This window comes from Megalobrama amblycephala, linkage group LG14, assembly GCF_018812025.1.
Source record: "Megalobrama amblycephala isolate DHTTF-2021 linkage group LG14, ASM1881202v1, whole genome shotgun sequence".
NCBI classification, from domain to species: Eukaryota; Metazoa; Chordata; class Actinopteri; order Cypriniformes; family Xenocyprididae; genus Megalobrama; species Megalobrama amblycephala.
Genome location: NC_063057.1, coordinates 30988243 through 31008559, shown reverse-complemented (window position 1 = coordinate 31008559; position 20317 = coordinate 30988243). Strand labels below are relative to the sequence as shown.

General features: G+C 38.8%; 1 protein-coding gene across 1 annotated transcript; it reads left to right on the top strand.

The window, feature by feature from the left end:
• The first annotated feature begins 4413 nt into the window (after nucleotides 1-4413).
• Nucleotides 4414-5491, top strand: LOC125246449 (hepatic lectin-like). The gene is made up of 2 exons (XM_048157391.1): nucleotides 4414-4479; nucleotides 4557-5491. Exons 1-2 carry the CDS (start codon nucleotides 4440-4442, stop codon nucleotides 4976-4978), a joined length of 462 nt encoding a protein of 153 aa, XP_048013348.1. The 5' UTR covers nucleotides 4414-4439; the 3' UTR covers nucleotides 4979-5491.
• The last annotated feature ends 14826 nt before the right edge of the window (nucleotides 5492-20317 follow it).

Below are 20317 nucleotides of genomic sequence, written 5' to 3'. Positions count from 1 at the left end.
CAAATTTGCGATTATAGCACTTAAACATGGAAAAAGTCAGATTTTCATTATATGTCCCCTTTAATATCATTAAACACACTCTGAAACAGAAAATTTATGTCTTTGATAACCTCTTTTTAAAAATACCGCAGAACACATAAACATAATGATAAACAGCAGAGAGGATCTGTGTGAGCAGTCATGGACGGGAGTCTGCTTGTGCTGCTGCTGCTGTCAGGTTGATTTTCTCTTCTGGAGAGCCCTGTTAACAAGTTCTGCTCTTTCTCGTCTCTGCCACTATATAAATGCAAGAATGTCGTGGCTAGAGGCTCAGAGTTACTGAGATTTTAAATGTAATTATTTTTGTAAAATATATGTAGATAGGAATTATGGGAATATATAATTTTGTGAAGATATATGTGAATACGGCTTTTGAGATATACTGTATCTGTATGACCTTATTTCATATGTAAAATATGATGATATCACTGACATAATAAATTCGACTGGAATCATAATGTGTATATTATTCCCATTATCAGATGATACCAACATTTGTAATGTAAAAAAAAAAAAAAAAAAAAAAAAATACAGTGCTCTTTACATTTAAAATGCTTCATTTAATATTGTAACTTAAAAAGAGGGATTGTTTACCCAAAAATTAAAATGTTTACTCCCCCTCATGATGACAGAAGTTTCACTATTGGATAATCTCTTTAAATGCATTAAAAATGAAGGTTCCAAAAGGGAGGGTTCACAGTGATGTCAAAGATAGAAGAACCATTGTGAGTTCCCCAAAGAACCTTTCAGTGAACTGCTCTTGAAGAACATTTTATAATCTAAAGAACCTTTTGTAGAATGGAAAGGTTCCATGGATGTTGAAGGTTTTTCATGGAACCAGAGGTGTAAATTATTTGAGTAAAAGTAATTTGTTACTGTACTTGATATCGTTTTGGCTACTCTGTAATTTTACTGAGTATCAAAGATATGAGCAACTTTTACTCTATTCTTGACTACATTTTTGAAAATATGTACTCTTTACTCCAGTACATTTACAATGAGCGATGCATTTACTCATTACATTTTGCATGGCACCTAACTTTTTTCTGCAGCAGTTTATTTCTACTACAAAATAAGCAATACTGTCATCTGCAGGGCACTGCAAGTACTACATCTTGTGTGTTTTGCCCTTACTCACCGAAACTTGTTAACAAGGCTACTTTACATGAATGCAAGAGCATTAATTTAGCAAGTAGTTGTGAATCACTAAAGAGACGAGTACATGACTGCAGCCACCAATGAGACCAAAGTGCAAGAAGTAAAATTAAAAATTCAAAGCTTTTTAATTTTACTTAACATTGTTTTATGTATCTGTTATACTGAAGAGAGCTTTTTGACGGATACTGATTTAGGCTACTTATTCTCTTTTTGAGCTTAACTGAGACTTCATTGTCTATAGAAGTTTAAGAGGCTGCTTTGTCAACCTTGATTTATTGCAATTTTGAGGTGTTTGGTTTTATTTTATTTTTTTTTTTATAGAAAATAAATATGATTGTTCTTCTCACAAATCAAATGTTTCTTGTATTTCACTGGCATGTCCCTTTGCTGTTGAGGACTAGTGCATCTTTGAGCCTAAATTTAGTATGAGTAAAATCAGATATTCTCTGGTGATGATTCACGGGGCAACTTTTTGAGCTATGTTGCGGGCCAATATTGCCGAGCGGTGTTGCTTGGGCACTATCTCATTGAGAATGGACAACAAAGTATCTATTTATCTATCTATATGTTAACGGGAAAGTGCCCAAGCAACGTCGCTCAGCAACATAGCCTGGCATCATTGCTCAAAAAGTTGCCCCGTGTATCATCACCTTAAGACTTTCACTCAAGTTGTTTTGGAATTGGTGACTTGTAACTTATAATGGGGTCATTTTCATTGTAAGTTATCTGTACTTTTGCTCAAGTATGGTTTTCAGGTACTCTTTACACCTCTGCATGGAACCCATGGATTTTCTACCATAACAAACATGTAACCAATCCCGTCAACGTGCAGGGCAGAACTTTTCTACATTGAGCACAAGAACGTCTTTAAGAAGGGGGAGGAAAAATGAGGTACATAATGTAGCAGGTGAATTATGATGAATTATGTTACAATGTTATGATGAACTATAGGCTATGCCTTTCTCCAGTGACTTTCTATGATGTTTCTAAGGATGCTGACATTTAGAAAGGCAGTGGTCTGACTCTGAGATGGCAAACGGGAACATTGAGTAACATAAACAACACATTATTTACTGTTTGATTATGTAGTCAAGCCAAAGGCTAATCATATCAATTACTGTTACTGTATGTGTCCGGAGCGATACATAAAATGCATTTACATTCTGATACATCGACTCGTAGACCACCCTGTATAATTTGCTCTTCAGTCAGTTTCTGGTTCAAAGTCATTGATTATGATTATCAAAGATGAGTTTTAATGGATACAATTATTGACTGCAGGGGGACTTCAATGTTCTTCACACTAAGAAAAAAAATGGTTCTTTTAAGAACTGTTTACTTAAAGCCTCTGCGAAAACCTCCCTTTGGATCCTTTATTTTTAAGACTGTATAAAACATCTAAAGACATATACGACATATCGGCATCTGAAGTCTTCAAAATGATTTTTTTCCCATTTTCGACAAGCAGTGTGATGGACGGTCCACAAATGCAAACAAGCTATTTGAATATGAAAATTACTCATGTCTTGCCACAAAAATCAGCATATGATATTCTGTTGCATGTGCATGAACAAAAGCATTTAATGCGGCAAAGTTCTAAGTTTAAATGTTAATAGAAGTGTAATTCGTTGTGTTCAGGTGGGTCAGATGCTGTGTCAGAGGTTTCTATAATGGTTCACATTCTGATATGTGAAGGAAAGTTATGTAAACAATCAATATAAATGTGTTAAATAGTGCAGGGAGTACAACACTCTCATATTTAACAAAACATCTAATAAACAAATATGCAAGTGGCAGAGAGTCTGTTTTGACTAAATGTCTAAATGTCTGGTCCACATTGTAGCTTTTTCTGTTCTAGAAAAGAAAGAAGACAAACATGTAAAGCAAACAAAGATAGTTTGTTTAGTATTACTTACCATTTAGGGACAGAGTTGTCTTAAATAACCAGAACTGTGACATCACATGTCCATTTGTGACATTAGCAGTCGTACGTCTCTGTGTAAAAATATAAAGGATTTACCCTCCCACCCAAAAAAAAAAAAAAAAATAGGTAAGAAATTACTATTTTATATTTGACCATAATTTACAATCATGTTAATGCTGTAAAAAAAAAAAATCAAATAAAATCAAATAAAAACTTATTGCTGGAATTGGCAATAACAATTTAACATTTTACTTTCCTAGATTTAACTAATTCAGCTAACTCAAATATCCAAGTTGTCATTTAATACAACTTCACATTTCAAGTTGACAAATTTTATAAATGAACACAAAAAGTTAAATCAATACTTTTTTTTTTTTTTACAGTTTACAGCCTACAATTGCCAATGTCAGTATGTGTTAAGTTTATAGAGTTGTTAGCCTACTGTATGTTTTGTGTATATGTTTCCAATTTGCTGTTGTCTCTGTTTACCATTGTAAATTAATCAAATAGGAGTTGGGGTTGGTGATGGAGAATGGGTTAAAAATTATTTTGAACAAGTACATTTTATTTTCATTTTACATCCATGCCCAATATCTAAAATGTTCATGTTTTTTCTTTATTTTACACACATTTGAAATGAACTGTTTTGCAACAGTTATTGATCTCCGTAAAACAACAATATAAATAATAATAATATTAATATAATGGCACATATACAAATTGTTCTATTGCATATGTTAGTGTTTTGTGTTAGACTCTGTCATGATTTCTTTAAGATGTTTTTTGGCAAGATGGTTTGTCCATTGATAAGATGCGACGTGTGGAAACATCTTCAATGAAAATGAGCTATTTGAATATGAAAATAACTTGCATCTTGTCTTAGACCTGAATGAGGCCAAAAGCCATATTATATTGCAGACTGAACCTCCTAATCTCATTTTGAACTTTAAAGCTGCTGTCCATAATTTTTTTTTTTTTTTTTTTTTTTTGGGTTAAAATAATCCAATATAAATTTTTGAGCAAGTGCATAACCAGCTAGTGTTCAAAACCATCTCCTACCTTTGCTGATTCACAAGGGTAAGCTTGTAATATTGTTTTATAATAAAATCGGTACTGGTGGGTTTCGAGCATGCAGTCGTTTGTCTTTGCATCATTACATCACATCTGTAAACAGAATTCAGGGTGCATTTCTCACAATAAATCACAATAAATTCACAATATATGGGTTGAATTCCCTTCTTACACACCTGTGACACAGAAAATGTGTGTTTGATCATTTCTTATCAGAATCGAGCAGAGAGGATCTGTGTGAGCAGTCATGGACGGGAGTCTGTTTGTGCTGCTGCTGCTGCTGTCAGGTTGGTGTGGTCATTTGTAATCTGTATTTATGATGATGTGTACACATATAGATGGTTCAACATGTTGATTTTAACAGGGCTCTTCTGGAGCAGTTCTGCTCTTTCTCGTCAGTACCACTATATAAATTTGAGAATGTCGTGGCCAGAGGCTCAGAGTTACTGCAGAGAGAAGTATACTGACCTGGCTACTGTAGACACCATGGATGATGTGAACAGGCTGGTAAATATAGTGGATGCTGGATACAGCGGATCTGTGTGGATTGGACTGAAGAGAGGGACACAGAAACGCTGGGCTTGGTCTAATGGAGAAGAAAAATTTTCTCCGTACTCTAACTGGGCTTCAGGAGAGCCAAATGAGAATGCATCTTGTGCAGCTTATTTTTTCGGGGTCTGGTATGATATTGCATGTAGCCATGGACGATATTTTACATGCTACAAGGGTGAGTTCCCTGTTCTTTTAAATTTATTGAGCAGTTTAACTGGGAAAGAAGAGCTATAAACTGATTCTTTTTTTCTCTCATTAGAAAATAATGGATACGTTATGATTCAAAGTGCTAAAAACTGGAGTGATGCTCAGAGCTACTGCAGACAGTATTACACAGATCTGCCCTCCATCCACAACTCTAAAGAAAATAACCAGATAACTCGGGTTGTGTTCTATGGATATTACACCTGGTTTGGTCTGTTCCAGGACTCTTGGGAATGGTCTGACAAATGGAGCCGCTTCTTTAGAAACTGGGCAGCAGGTCAACCATCCCAGAGTTCAGGATCTGGTGACTGTGTCGGCATGTCAAGGAAAGATTCTGGGAAATGGGCCCATGAAAGCTGTGATCTGGAGTATCCTTTTATCTGCCATGGATGTAAGCAACTAACAAATTAGAGCATGTTAGACAGAATGACTATCATTTCATGTTCTGAAGTATTGTGCATTATTTAACAGTGAGTGAGTACAAACACAACAATATGCTGATTACTATTAAAAAAAAAATCTTTCTAAAAACCTGACACTTAGAATAACCCAAAAATTCAAATTGCCAATAAATTATAGGCTAACCTATACAGAAAGCATGCTAGAAATCTTATAAAATTATTTATGCAGTATGACAAACAGTATAACATTGAATATAGAGTGCTGCAGGGATGATGTGTTTTTAAAGGCCAAAACCTAAAACTGAGTTAGCATTTTAGCACTTCCAGGACTTCCAGTTCCATTATCCCAAAGTCAATAAGTTTTTTTGAATGGGTTTGTGGTTAAGTACCTGAAATAACGTATGTGGTTAACACAAGCTCAAGATATTTTTACATTTTATTCTATGATAGGAAATACATTAGTAATAGAGTGCTACAGTAATTATATATTTTTGTAGGCCAACCCACATCACCCTGGTTCCCTTAAAGGTATAGTTCACCCAAAAATGAAAATTTTATGTTTATCTGCTTACCCCCAGAGCATCCAAGATGTAGGTGTCTTTGTTTCTTCAGTAGAACACAAATGATGATTTTTAACTCCAACCGTTGCTGTCTGTCAGTCAAATAATGCTAGTGGATGGGAACTTCTACAATAAGAGTAAATAAAACTTGCTTAGACAAGTCCAAATTAAACCCTGCAGCTCGTGACGACACATTGATGTCCTAAGACAAGAAACGATCGGTTTGTGTGAGAAACCGAACAGTATTTATATCATTTTTTACCTCTAATGCACCACTATGTCCAACGGCATTCATCACTCGATTCGTTTGGTCTGATCGCGCTCTGACAACGGCAGTGATGTCTCGCTCTCATTCAAGTATATGCGCGAGACATCACTTCGTGGCAACACTGTGTGCTCGTGTGTAGCTCGCTCATTCACGTCTGTCAGATGCTGTGCACTCAACGGTGCTCCTGCTGCTCTCAGCCACTCAATGAACAGAGTAGACACCAAGAGAGGTGTGACGGCAGCGGGAAAGCAAGATCTCGCGCTCACAGGACAGTGCTGGTGACATTTGAAAAGTTACTAAGGTTTGTCCAAAAAGTCGCTAGATTTGTCGCTAGGCGTTTTTTTTGAAAAATAGTCGCTAAAGGGGTCTGAAAAGTCGCTAAATCTAGCGACAAAGTCGCTAAGTTGGCAACACTGGAGGCAGAGGGGTTGTCCTTTGGAGAGGTATGTGGAGGAGTTTCTTGAGGTCTTTTATCAGGAGGGCTGGCTTGATGCTTCCCTCGGTGCATGTTTTCTGATGGGTCTGGATGAAGATACTATTCGGTATAGTGAACCTGCTTGTTACTTCACTCTAGTTGAGTCTGTGAATCTCATTCTCTATTTGAATGGTTCTAATTTTGAAGTAGAAGTTAAGGGAAAGTATCTTACTTATCCAGCCCCATCAGAAACACACTTGGCCTGGTCAGCTCACCCCACACCAGTTCCCTTCACATACCCCTCCAATGGAATCACCCATTTCTGTCCCCCTGTGTTTCCCCGTGCATGGAAGTGGGTATCCAACAGCGCTGACCTGGGGGCCAAAGTTGCTGACCCACCACTTGCATCTGTCAGGTCAGTGTTGAAGTCCACCTCCGTTCTCCCAGCCTGCAAGCCTGGTCACAAGAGGCCCGTCCCAGTCTCCGCCCTGAGCCCAGAGAGGGCTCCTGTCTCCGCCCTTGTCTCTGCCCCGAGCCCAGAGGGGGCTCCAGTCTCTGCCCCGAGCCCAGAGGGGGCTTCGGTTTCCGCCCCTGTCTCCACCCAGAGCCCAGAGGGGGCTCCAGTCTCCGCCCTAGTCTCCGCCCTGAGCCCAGAGGGGGCTCCAGTCCCTGCACCGAGCCCAGAGAGGGCTCCAGTCTCCGCCCTAGTCTCCGCCCTGAGCCCAGAGGGGGCTCCAGTCCCTGCACCGAGCCCAGAGAGGGCTCCAGTCTCCGCCCTAGTCTCCGCCCTGAGCCCAGAGGGGGCTCCAGTCTCTGCACCGAGAACAGAGGGGGCTCTGGTCTCCGCCCCGGGCCCAGAGGGGGCTCCAGTCTCCACCCCGAGCCCAGAGAGGGCTCCAGTCTCTGCCCTTGTCTCTGTCCCGAGCCCAGAGGGGGCTCCAGTCTCCGCCCACGTCTCCGCCCCGGGCCCAGAGAGGGCTCCAGTCTCCGCCCCGAGCCCAGAGAGGGCTCCAGTCTCTGCCCACGTCTCTGCCCCGAGCCCAGAGGGGGCTCCAGCCCACGAGCCTGCTGATGGGAACCTGATAGGTGCAGTAAGTCTGCTGTAGTGGCCAAGAGGGGTTTCAAGAAGAAGGCCACAAGGCAGCGTCACCCTGGGCCCCCGAATTACCGGCACTGCCCTGGCCCCCCCGAACTGCCTGGGCCGCCCTGGAGGCTTCCTGTCCTGATTAGCCACGCCCTTGCCAGCCTCCAGAGTGCCCACCCTTGCAGTAAGTCTGCTGTAGTTTCCAAGAGGGGTTCCCAGAAGAAGGCCACGGAGGCAGCATCACTATGGCCCCCCCGAACAGCCGGCGCTGCTGTGGCCCCCCGAACCGCGCTGCAGGCTACCTGTCCCGACAGCCATGCCCTTGTCAGCCTTCAGAGCGCCCACCCTTGTGGATGTTATACGGTACGAGGTCGCGCCTGCCGGGAGAGCGGGGTATTGTTACGGTTTGAGTTGTGTTTTGTTCTGTTTAGTCCATGTTAAGAGTTTGTTTTTCTTTGGCCACGTTCCCCTTTGTTTTCAGTTTCCCGCCACTTGTTTGTTGTCATGGTTCCTGATTTGATTAGTGTTTGAGTTCAGCTGTGTCTTGTTAGTTAGTCTCGTTTAGATCTTCTGTTCACTGTGTATTTAAGTTCTGTGTTTGTTCAGTTCCATTGTCAGTTCTCTGTTGCATAAAGTTTGTTGTTCTGTTCTTGTTATCTGAGTTTTTGTTTAGTTATAATAAAAAGTACTGCTGCATTTAGATCCTGCAACCTGGTCTGTGTGGATCCGTTGTTCTTTTCAGGTTGTTCTAATTAGTGTTTACTGTTCTATTTGTTTGATACAAAAAGGTTTTGTGAGCGAATCGAGCGACTTCTCATTGGTCCACATGCAGTTTCTGCCCTTCAACCATCTAGAGACTTTGTGCTTTGTGCAAATGAGTTCCACAGGGGAAAGAAGGGTGGGCCACTCTGTGTGTGTCCCCTCTGATGCCAGCAGCCAATCACAGCACTGGAATGGAGAAGCACCAAATTGCAATCTCCTCCTCATCGGAAAGGGATAAAGGTACCCTTTCAACAGACACTCCTCGTTCTGAGTCTCCCATCGGATGGACATAACAGATAGACCGTTCTGAGTTTCTAGCCTGTGAAGGTGAGACCGTAACAGATACCATAACATTCTGAGCCTCTGTTTCATCAACAGAGACAACAGATCCCATGATCTGAGTCTACATCTTGTAAGGCAGCAACAGAGATGACCATGTTCTAAGCCTCCAGCCTTTGAGGAAAGAGACATTCAGAGTTTCCATCCAGCGAGACCGTAACGGCATCTGCAACAAGGTTAAGCTCAGGAGAGCAAACCTTCACTCCAAGGTACCTTCGTCTGCGTGTTCCAGATTGTTAAGGACCTTCTGCACCTACACCAGGGCCTGAATTGGTGCTGGACTGGTACCCTGAATTCAGAGAGGTGTTGTGTAGTGATACACAGAACCGTTGGGTGAAGCGGTCATAGCCATATTTTATCATGAATAAAACACAGCTATTGACCAATCAGAATCAATGCCAGGAACTAACTGTTTTATAAAACACAAACATACAATTAAGAATTGAGAAAACATTAATCTTGATGTCTGTCATTTTCAGGAAGTGACTGTGTGAAGATCAGAAGCTCCAGAGCAGCTGCAGTGTGTTTGGTGCTGCTGTGTGTTCTTCTGCTGACTGCAGTCATAGTGCTGTGTGTCACGTTCACTCTAGAGAGTCGACAATTAATATCCAAGAATGAAAACCTGACCAATGAGAGAGACCAGCTACTAACCATGATTACCAACCTCACAGAAGAGAGAGATGGGCTGAAAATAAAGACCAAAAACCTGACCGATGAGAGAGACCAACTGCTAACTAACATCACCAACCTCACAGACCAGAGAGATGGGCTGAAAATAAAGAACAAAAATCTGAAAAATGTGAGAGATCAGCTACTAACTAACATCACCAACCTCACAAAAGAGAGAGATGGGCTGAAAATAAAGAACAAAAACCTGACCAATGAGAGAGACCAACTAAAATGGGAGAAAAATGACCTTCAGATGAGTCTTGGTAAACTGGGTGAGTTTCTTTTGTCATTTTAGTAGTTGCTACAGAGCATGAATATAATCTGGTTAGTATTCATAGGTGTTTGAATGTCAAGTGTAATTCTAGTGCACATATTCACAGCATGGAAAGAGTCTATAGTACAAAATAAATTCAGTAACACTTTATTTCAATTGTCCACTTTACACATTCTACTGACTACAAGTAACTTAACAACTACATGTCAGTTTATTCTCCAAATCCAGACCCTAACCCTAAACTAACAGTCTACTGATACTCTAATGAGAGTTCACTGACTGCAGTTGCAAAGTTATTATAGTTAGTCAATGTCTAAAGTGAACCAACAAAATAAAGTGAACCATAAATTCAAATGTAAAATGTAAAGAATGTACAAATGTTTCCTCTTTTTCTAGGATAATTATAATAACAATTTTTAATGGAATTCCTAGATTTGGAGTGTAGGTACAATCCCTATGAATACTATTGAGATTGTGTTCATAACTGACACTTGTTAAGTGATGTGTTTGGGTTAAGAAACTTATTTTAAGGGTGTTTTCACACCTAGTTTATTTCAGCCCTCCAAACACTCGCAGTTTAGCGTGTATATGTGAACAAACCAAACGATCTCAAAAGAGATAGTTACCACCCACTAACACTAAAGCTCAGAGATGAATGAGACCAGTTTAAAAAGACTGAAAAAAGTGCTAATAGTTAAACTGGTTGTGTTTACAGATGGATGGGTTTACTATCAATCCAGTCTTTACTTAATTTCCTCTGAGGAGAGGACCTGGACTGAGAGCAGAAGATACTGTACAGAGAGAGGAGCAGATCTGATCATCATAAACAACAGAAAGGAACAAGTGAGTGAAAGAGAGAGAGTGAGTGTGTGTGTGTTCGTTTAGTTTCTACTTGTAAATGATTAAATGTATTTATGTGTTTTTATTCTTAGGAATTTGTCAACAAAAATTATGATAATTTCTGGATTGGTCTGACTGACAGTGATGTGGAGGGCAGATGGAAATGGGTTGATGGCAGCACACTGACCTCTGGGTGAGAAATCACTGAATTGAACTGATTATTCTCTAATAAATGATCATATCTCACAGTCAGTATCATATCACACAGGAAGCAGCACTGAACATATAATGCTGATCTGTCCTTTCAGGTTCTGGAGGTCTGGAGAACCTAATAATAACAATGGCGATGAAGACTGTGTTTCGACTTATTCAACAGGATGGAATGATTGTCCATGTAATAGAACATTAAGATGGATCTGTGAGAAGATTATTTTTAAATGACACATTTCATATGTGTCACATAAATATGTGAGCATAATGCATTATGAACACAAAAGCAGCTCATAATAATGTAATAAAGCAAAATATAATCATTGCACAAAATGTTATGAGTATGACATTACTAATAACTTACTAAATTTTAAACCAGCTACAAAATGCCTCATGAAATTGTTACTAATTCTACTGTACATTACTACTTATACATAACCCAAATCATCTGTATAACAACCTGTGAAGAACTTACTTTACATTTGTAACACTCAGCCTATATAAGGAAGTTTACACAACGTCAAACTGGTTCTTTAACCCTTTTTTTTTTAACGTGTTTGAATAAAATTCTCCACAAAAGAAACAGAATAAATGTCAACCCAAAGTGTATTATACAAGAAACAGCAATATACCAAAACACCAACAATATATACAAATATATATATATATATATATAAACAAAAATGTATGTATGCGTGTTGGAATGTAATGTGTGTGTGTGTGTGTGTGTGTGTGTGTGTGTGTGTGTGTGTGTGTGTGTGTGTGTGTGTGTGTGTGTGTGTGTGTGTGTGTGTGTGTGTGTTGAATCGGCCTCACCGGAAAGGCTTTTAGTCCGGGAGCACGATGTATAGCGTTGTCCTGTTCAGTATCCCGAAGGTGAAATAATCCAATGGATGTTACTTCCACAACGATATAATCAGTCACAGACGATGACAAACAAGTAGTGTGTAGAGCGATCGATCGCGTTATCCACGTAGCAATGAGAGCGTCCTCTCCCGAACACCGGTAAACCGGCTTCTTTTATCAGACGTGACAATCAGCTGTCCAACCCCATGACGTCACGGGGATTCCCTGGATCTTCCCGACAGAAGTCTCGCGTGAGTAAAACGGGAACACAAACACATATCCGGGCAACATAACACAGGGGAAAAACATATACAAAACAGCTGTACTTATATTATTAATTAGAATAATTCACAGCAGTATAAATGTTCCCCATAACGTGGCCGCGCTACACATTTATTTTTGCCATTTTTACAAGATGTAAAATAAGTCTCTCATGTCCCCAGAATGTGTATGTGAAGTTTTAGCTCAAAATACCCCACAGATAAGTTTTTATAGCATGTTAAAATTTTCACTTTTGTGTTATGTTCTGTATTGTAATAACATGCGAAATCATAATCAACCACCCCTTTAATATCAAATATTACCTTATGAACTGTCATTACATTAAAAGTTGCTATAGTGTGTTCATAATATAATACATTTTTCATACAAAAACCTGACATATGTGAAAAAAATATTACATTGAAAAATCATTACATGAACTCAAATTTCTTTTTAGAAAATGACCACATTTATGAATTATTACATTAATGAAGTAACTACTTGATACAACTCCTAAATCACAATTGTGACTTAAATTCATGTTGTCTGAAAGGCACTTTTCTTTATTATGCTGTTAATGTTTAAATGTAATATTAAAGCTTTAAAATTGAATTATCACAACACAAACCTTTATGTATTCAACAGTGTTGGGGAAAGTTACTTTTTTAAAAAAAAGTGATGCATTACAATACTGCGTTACTCCCTAAAAAAGTAACTAATTGTGTTAGTTACTTTTTATGGAAAGTAATGCGTTACTTTTTCTCACCTGGGCTGGGCTTGCTTGTTTTTAAATAACAACAAAAAGTTATATTTTTTGGCAAATGTAAAGGCCCTTTCACACCAAAAGTGAAATAAATAAGCCTCAGAATGATCAAAAATGTGATGTTTATCTAAAGTCATTTTTGCTATTAGTATGGTTGGATTGGATCATTGGATCAGCAGCAAAGACACTGGTTAATAAAGTGAGATTAAATACATGAAGTATATTGTTTACGATTTCTCTCAACATGGAGAGCTGTCAGTCAATACATGGGAAAACAAAGTAACTTGCGTTATTTGAAAAAATAACTCAGATATTTTGTTGTAAATTTAAAACTAATGATTACGTAACTCAAGTGCCTTGTAATGCGTCATCAAATTCATCATTGATAATCAGATATAAAATTGTTTATGACTTTCAACTTTGCTACAGTGTGTGATTTGACAGGAATTTATGTACGATTTGTTACTATTTCACCCCTACTTCTTCAGAGAGATTATGTTCTCATGTAATTTAGTTGTCTACATGGCGCCTTCTTGGAATTTGGTTCTATCTGCATTCTGAGTTTTGTGATATTGAGCTTTAAAGTTTTTGCATTCCATATAGCAAAAATTATATGGGGAACAAGTTTCTTTCAAATATGAAAATGATAGGGACTCTAAATATATTCTAAACGTACAATATCAAAATCCTCTCAAATTTGTAAACAGGGATTTTTGGAATGGATCAAATGCAGATACAACCTCGTAAGGTCTGCACAGGATAAAAAATTAGCTGGCCAACTATAAACTGTGCTTAAGTTGTAACTCCTTGAAATTTTGTTTGTAAATCTCGCATTGGCATCGACCTGGAGGACACTAACAGCTGACTTGACACATTTTATGGCTACATCGATAGATTCCCGAACCGCTGCCTTGTGACTTTAAACGATCATGGTCAACGTGGATCGGATCACTGCAAGCCATGTGGCCGCATACCAGACATCGCAAAACTCCAATACATGTACACGCACACACAGAGACACACACACACAAACACGCATGAAGATTGTATGTACAAAATATGACTGTGCCAAAGTGTACCTGCCGTTGTATTTCAAGTTGCATGTATGTATCCCTAGTGTATAAGCTTAGCTCTGACTGTAGTTGTGTTAGGGTTAGGTCTTAGTTTTTATTCTAAAAGATAAAATGAGTATAAACTGTATCTTCCCTTATATGTTTTTGCCACCTGACAAGTTTGGTTTCTTCGTATAGCTCTCTTTATGCCTTATTCAACAATGTATGTCACATTACTGTAAAATACATTGTTCTATTTTTAATGATACTTCAAAGATAATACACTCTGATCTGACACTTCATAATTCATGCAAATGTGGTCATGAATGGAGACAAAAAAAAAGTTTGCCTGCCAAAATTGCACCATTATCATTGGCTGACGTACCCAAGGAGGCATTCTGGTTTGTTGTCCTTAAAACACAATGACACGCGTTTCTTTGTTGCACAAGTTTCCTTTTGTCAAGCCTTCGTCATCCTCCATCAGCTAGGAGACGGACTCTCTCTTCTTTATTTTCGGGTTATCTTACTTATAAGTTAAAACCTTGTTTTGGAAACCCCGCCAGAGAATGTCCTTGTGGCGAGGGGGGCGTGGTTCAGCGAAGTCTGCAGCGGGAGAGAGAGGCAGGAGACGAGCGGTTGAGTGAGTGGGTTAAATGCAAATGACGAACACCTGTTTCTTGTTTCAGTAATTGGCGTGGAGAGAGTATATAACGCCAGGAGAAACAGGAGTGGCTGAGAGAGAGAAGGACTACTGACTGCTTACCCCCTGGATGCTGGAATTGTTGGCTGGAGTTGCTTATGTTATATTGGACCGTTTTGTGCCTGTCTGCACACCTGTTTTGTTATTTTTGAAAACCAAATAAAGCAGTCAGTAGTCAAGCTGACCCTGTCCTCTTCCTTCCTGACATTGAACTTTGTTACAGTCCTCCTGGAGAAGGACCAATTGCCAAACCAAGCGCGCTGAAACTCTACAGAAAGGCAGTAACTACAGCACTCTTAACTTACGCAAGTAACAACCTTTTAAAATTTGTGTAAACTGAGTTAACTGTCTGTAATTTGCCACTCCTTTGATCACCTCTGTTTTCTTGACTTTACTTTCGTTTTCCATATATGTGTATTCTTAGTGTATATTTAGCCTATGTATTCGTAGTTTCATATATTAAATACATTATATTCATGCTCGATTGTTTCTGCTGCTCATTCAGAAAACCAAGTCACTTCTACATTGATTCTGCAACATTGCTTTATGCTTCAATGCTATAATAGGAATTTATTCTCATGGCCAGAGAATAATGTTCTTTTATAATAGTCTGAGGAAACCCATAGTTTGCTGGACAAACTAGGATCTGTATGTTGTGGATAGGCGACACGTAACTTAAGTGGAACATGTAAACTCAGTGTGCAAAGGCCTTAAGCCTTAAATGTCAAATAGTCAATAATTTAACTGATGGGATCATAATTACAATAATAAACATTAGCATGTTATTTCAGCCATACTGATGTCTAGAGAAAAAGCCATTTTACCTGTCCTGCTTTCTGTGGAATAAAGTCCTGCTCAGATGTATCAATAATTGCACAATTATTCTTTAATAATAATGTCTAAACTTTTTTAATCAGGAATTGCCAGCATGCAAAGCATTCAGCACTGAACGGATCCTAACATCTCATTGCGTTCCAGAAATCAACAGATTTGTCTGTAATTGGCTACATTGCTCAACACTGCAAAACACATTATTGGGAACTCTTTGTATTCCGCACTTTGTTTGTCATTCAGTGCTCATCCAAGTCCAAGCTCATCATACAGTGTCATCCAAGATGTTCATGTCTTTCTTTCTTCAGTCGAGAAGAAATTAAGGTTTTTTAAGAAAACATTCCAGGATTGTTCTCCTTGTAGTGGACTTCAATGGCCTCCTTCTCCCTCTGGCTCTTCCAAATCTGTGATCTGCTCAATGGTGCTTGCCAGACCAGTACACAGCTCTCTCTCACAGACAGGTTCTTGAAAGCATTGCCGCCCTCAGTCTGGTTGATGAAGCCATCCCACAGCGTCAAACTGATCTCGCCCCGTCCAAATCGCAGATCAGCACGTCTTTGAGCTCACAGTCTGAGCCGTTGACTGTCACCATTCTGCTTAAGGAACCATCAAGTCGAACCTTTCCACGAACCTCCCCCACCTACAGACAAAATGTTACTTTTCTATCCAGTTTGGCCGATCTCTAAAAACAGTTAGGCTGCTTATTTATGCTACACTTGACGTTCCGCAGCCTGACTGCATTGCCAATCTTTTCCACCTGACTGAAGGTGGCATGCTTTTCCATCCTGAAAATCACCAATCTGTGGTATTCCTGCCTGGTGCTTTGCAGAACGGCAGTGAAAAAATTTGAGTTTTTCCTAGACTGCTTTCTGGGTGACACATTATAGATAAACCCTTCACCGCGTCTTCACTGTCTTTTCATACTTTAGCTGGACTGGCCATCCCTCCACTGCTTTTCCAGATGGCGTCTTCTTCTGGCACTGCAAAATTGGCTGTTTCAAATAAATGACACCGTATGCGACCACTTGGTCCTATTTATACCTCTGATATGCAAATTAAGCTCAGATTGAGAAGTGGCCTGTCCCCTGCCTCAGAAGTGGGCGTGGCCACTATATATATATGAGAATTGTACTCTAGTAGTTTTGATGTTTAGTGAAATATCTGGGACCTTAAGGCAAAGTTATAGAGAATGAGGAGATTCAACATATGCAATGAATATTGTTTATGTGTGATAAGTAGCACCACCCAGTGGCTGATTTCTTTCATACTTCACACGCTAGAGTCAAGAGTCAAACAGGCCCACCAGGGTTAGTTTTGATCGGCCTTCGTTAACCTGGTCTAACAGGTTCTCAAATTTTATAGGCCATTGGCAGTCATGTGTTTGGAGAGACACAAGGTCCTCATAGACATTCATGGCGCCTTCGACCAAGACACTGCGTGCAATTTTCAAGTCAATCGGACTAACGATTGTGTATTTATGGCCATTTTCATGTTTTTTTAATCCTGTTTTAGCTCCACCAAATGGACAATCACTTTACCGTCATAGCAACTTGGACAAGGACAGTGCATGCCAATTTTCAAGTCAATTAGACTAACTGTTGTGTAGATGTAGTGTTTTTTTTTTATTACAGTGCCACCAAGTGGCCTAACGCTACAATTTTTTACTGTTTATGTGAAAATATCTCATTGAAATAGATATAGTCATTTCACTAAAAGGCAACTGCCTACTTTAAACGTTTTGGCGTTCTGTTGCAAACCTCACCAATCGAAATTCTTTTGATAACTTGTTGCCATGAGTATTTCTAGATTATGCATGTCAAGTTTTGAACAAATTGCACAAATGGCCTATGAGGAGTACGAAAAAGTAGACTATTTTTCAAATAATGAACAATTTGATTGACAGCAGTGGTTCTTGAGGCAAAGTTGTTCAGAATGAGGAGATTCAACATATGATATGAATATTGTGTGTATGTGTGACATGTTGCGTGATATATAGGGTCTAAAACAGGGGTTCCCAACCCTGTTCTTGGAGATCTACCTTCCTGCTAGTTCATCTCCAGCCCTGCTCAACACACCCGTCTGTAATTATCAAGTGCTCCTGAAGATCTTAATTAGCTGATTCAGGAGTGTTTTATCAGGGTTGGAGCTAAACTTTGCAGGTTGGTAGATCTTCAGGAACAGGGTTGGGCACCCCTGGTCTAAAACATGATTGCGCAACCCAGTGGCCATTTTCTTTCAAACTTCGCACAGACCTCTAGGGCCATGAGTCAAACTGGCCCACAGAGTTTAGTCCCGATTGGCCTGCATTAACCTGGTCTAAGAGGTGCTCTAAATTTATAGGCCGATGACAGCTAAGATTTTCAAGATATACAAATGTCATCATAAACCATCACGACAACTTGGACAAAGACTAAGAAAATCTTCAAGTAAACTGGACTATATTATAGCACCACTAAGTGGTAAATCTCCGCAATTTTTTGTATGACCACAGAATGAACTCGTACATGAGTTTGACAAGTTTGGTGAAAATACCTCATTTTGTTCAAGAATTACAAACATTTACAGTTTTTTTCAAATGATTTGACACATTTCTCACAGTAATCTGAACACTTTGTAATTGCCCTAAACAGGTTGTAAATTTTGCAAAATGCAAAATGTGCACAGTAGTTTATACAGCCACCAAAACTTCATTATATCAGGTGAAAACAATCGTGACTCTTTTTATTGTTTTTTACAAAAATCACAATAATTTGTGCACTTTTCCAAACAGAACAAACAAAACTCTGTTATTTGTTAAAATCTCATTTGTATTTGTTATGTTCTCAATTAACCCCAAATAAATATCTGCTGAGTTAGTAATCACACAACACAAGAAATGCTAATTCCCTAGTTGTTTACACAGTTCAGTTACAAAAAAAAATTATAAAAGGGGAAAGAAAAACAACAATAACAAAAAAAGAAGATAAACCACAGCATATACCGCATTAACGAAATTGAGGCATGATGCCAAAATGACTCTTGAGGCTGTAAGTCTGCTGTGCTTTGACATATTGACAAAACTTTGCATGTCATTCTCACCTCACTCTAACCATACCACATGAATTTGGTCAAAGTGCCATCTATTGGTTGAAAGTGTTAAACCATTTATTATTGACTGATTTTTCAGCTAGTTATGATTTTTCAGTCATAATAATCCTACCAGGTCTTTTATTGCTCACTGTTGCAGTTGGTCTGATGCTCACAGCCATGTAGCCATGACTTGTTGTGCCTTCTTCGTGGTTGGGCCCATAATTGCTGCTTGCAGCTATATTATTTTTTTATTATACTTATGCCTATATAATTTTCTGTAATTTCAAACACAGGGTAACTAGTAAAAAAATACATAATTTTTAAAGAAATAATTATGAGAAGTGCCCCTTTTTCCATTAGAGTCCCTGCGCCCCCAAAATGTCTGTGCACGTCCCTGCTGCTGCGCATCATCAGGAAATTATGAAACAATGACAGCTTTCAGTTTTTGAATTTCCACAGGTGGTTCGAATAAAGCTAATGGTGGAAAAAAAAGCTAAGTGGAAACCCATCAGTCTTTGGTGTCTTATTGCCAGTGTCGAGACGAGCATTTTTGAAGTTTCGTGTTGCATGAACATTTTCAGAATTGTTTCCCCTCAAAGCACATGGTCCAAACATCTATTAATGGTCCAAAAGTCCTAATTAATTTGTTATAATGCTCTCGGTAGTGATATTTGGGTCGAAGTCTTGTAGAGGGAAACACTGTCTGCTCCCAGATCACTTATCGTGCCTTACTAGACTCTACATCAGTAAGGTAAACAAACTACTTCACATTAAGTAAAGTCAACAGAAAAAAATAATTTAACACATTTGTTAGATATCCAGTGTTAGCGTCAGTTCTGGCAGGTCACCTCAGTCAAGCTTGCATCAGGTGACTCCCAGGTGACTATCGTCAAACTATAGGAATGCGACGCCTATCACAGCATTCGTATGCTCCTCAGTATCATCAGCAGCTATCGTATTTCTCAGGAGCAAATTACCCTCCTCCATCCCCAGCTCCTCCTCTCGTCTGTCAGGATTTGGCTTATGATTCCCCTGAATTAGACTAATTCTTGAAATGTGTGTATGTTAAATTATGACATTAATTATATCTGCATATGTTGGTTCTGTTCTGTTTCCCTAGGGGGGGTTATTGCTGCTCTCCATGTTCTTATCTTGTACTGTGTTCACCCAATTACCCACAGTATTTATGCCACTCTGTTTTAGTTCTTTGTTTTCTGGTCTCATTCCATGTCATGTGTGTGAACTCTACCGCCTGTTCTGATCTGTACTTTACTGTTTGGATTATTATATTGAACTGTGTTGGAACTTTATTTGTTTTCGTCCTCATCTGCCTATGCACACACCGTTTCACATACACATATTCAATTTACACTTCCTAAAATAAGAAATGCAGTAAAATAAGTAAAAATATAAATAATAATAAAATAAGTATATTATAAATATTTTACATGATATTTATGTATGGCTCCCATAGCTGATCACAGTCTTAGCCTTTCCAGTCTGATACAGTCCGATAACTCATAGATGCAGCATCCATAATCTTCCAGCATAATGCAATAACTCTTCTAGCTTGAAGGAGACCAAAGTCTACAAGTTTAATCTGTCTTGATGTTTGTATATTGGGTATATTCCAAGAATACAAAGTTTTACATTTTAACAATAAACATATCTGACAAACATTTTCTAACCTCCTTCCAAAAGTTTTGCATCTTTGGACATTCCCAGAGGCAATGATACAGTGTACCTTTATCGTCCAAACATTTAGAACACACGTGTGGAATATTAGCGGACATTTGATGAAGTTTGACAGGTTATATAGGTTATATAGGTTATCATGAACCATTTATATTGATGTAATTTAAACCTTGTATTTATTGTCTGTGTTTGTGCTTTAAGACATGCATCGTTCCAGTCTGCCTCATCTATATCTTCCTTTATATCCATTTTTCAGGCATTTAATTGGTCCAATGTTGATTCAGTACTGTTTCACCATTACATCTAGTACACAGATAAATGACCCTTAAC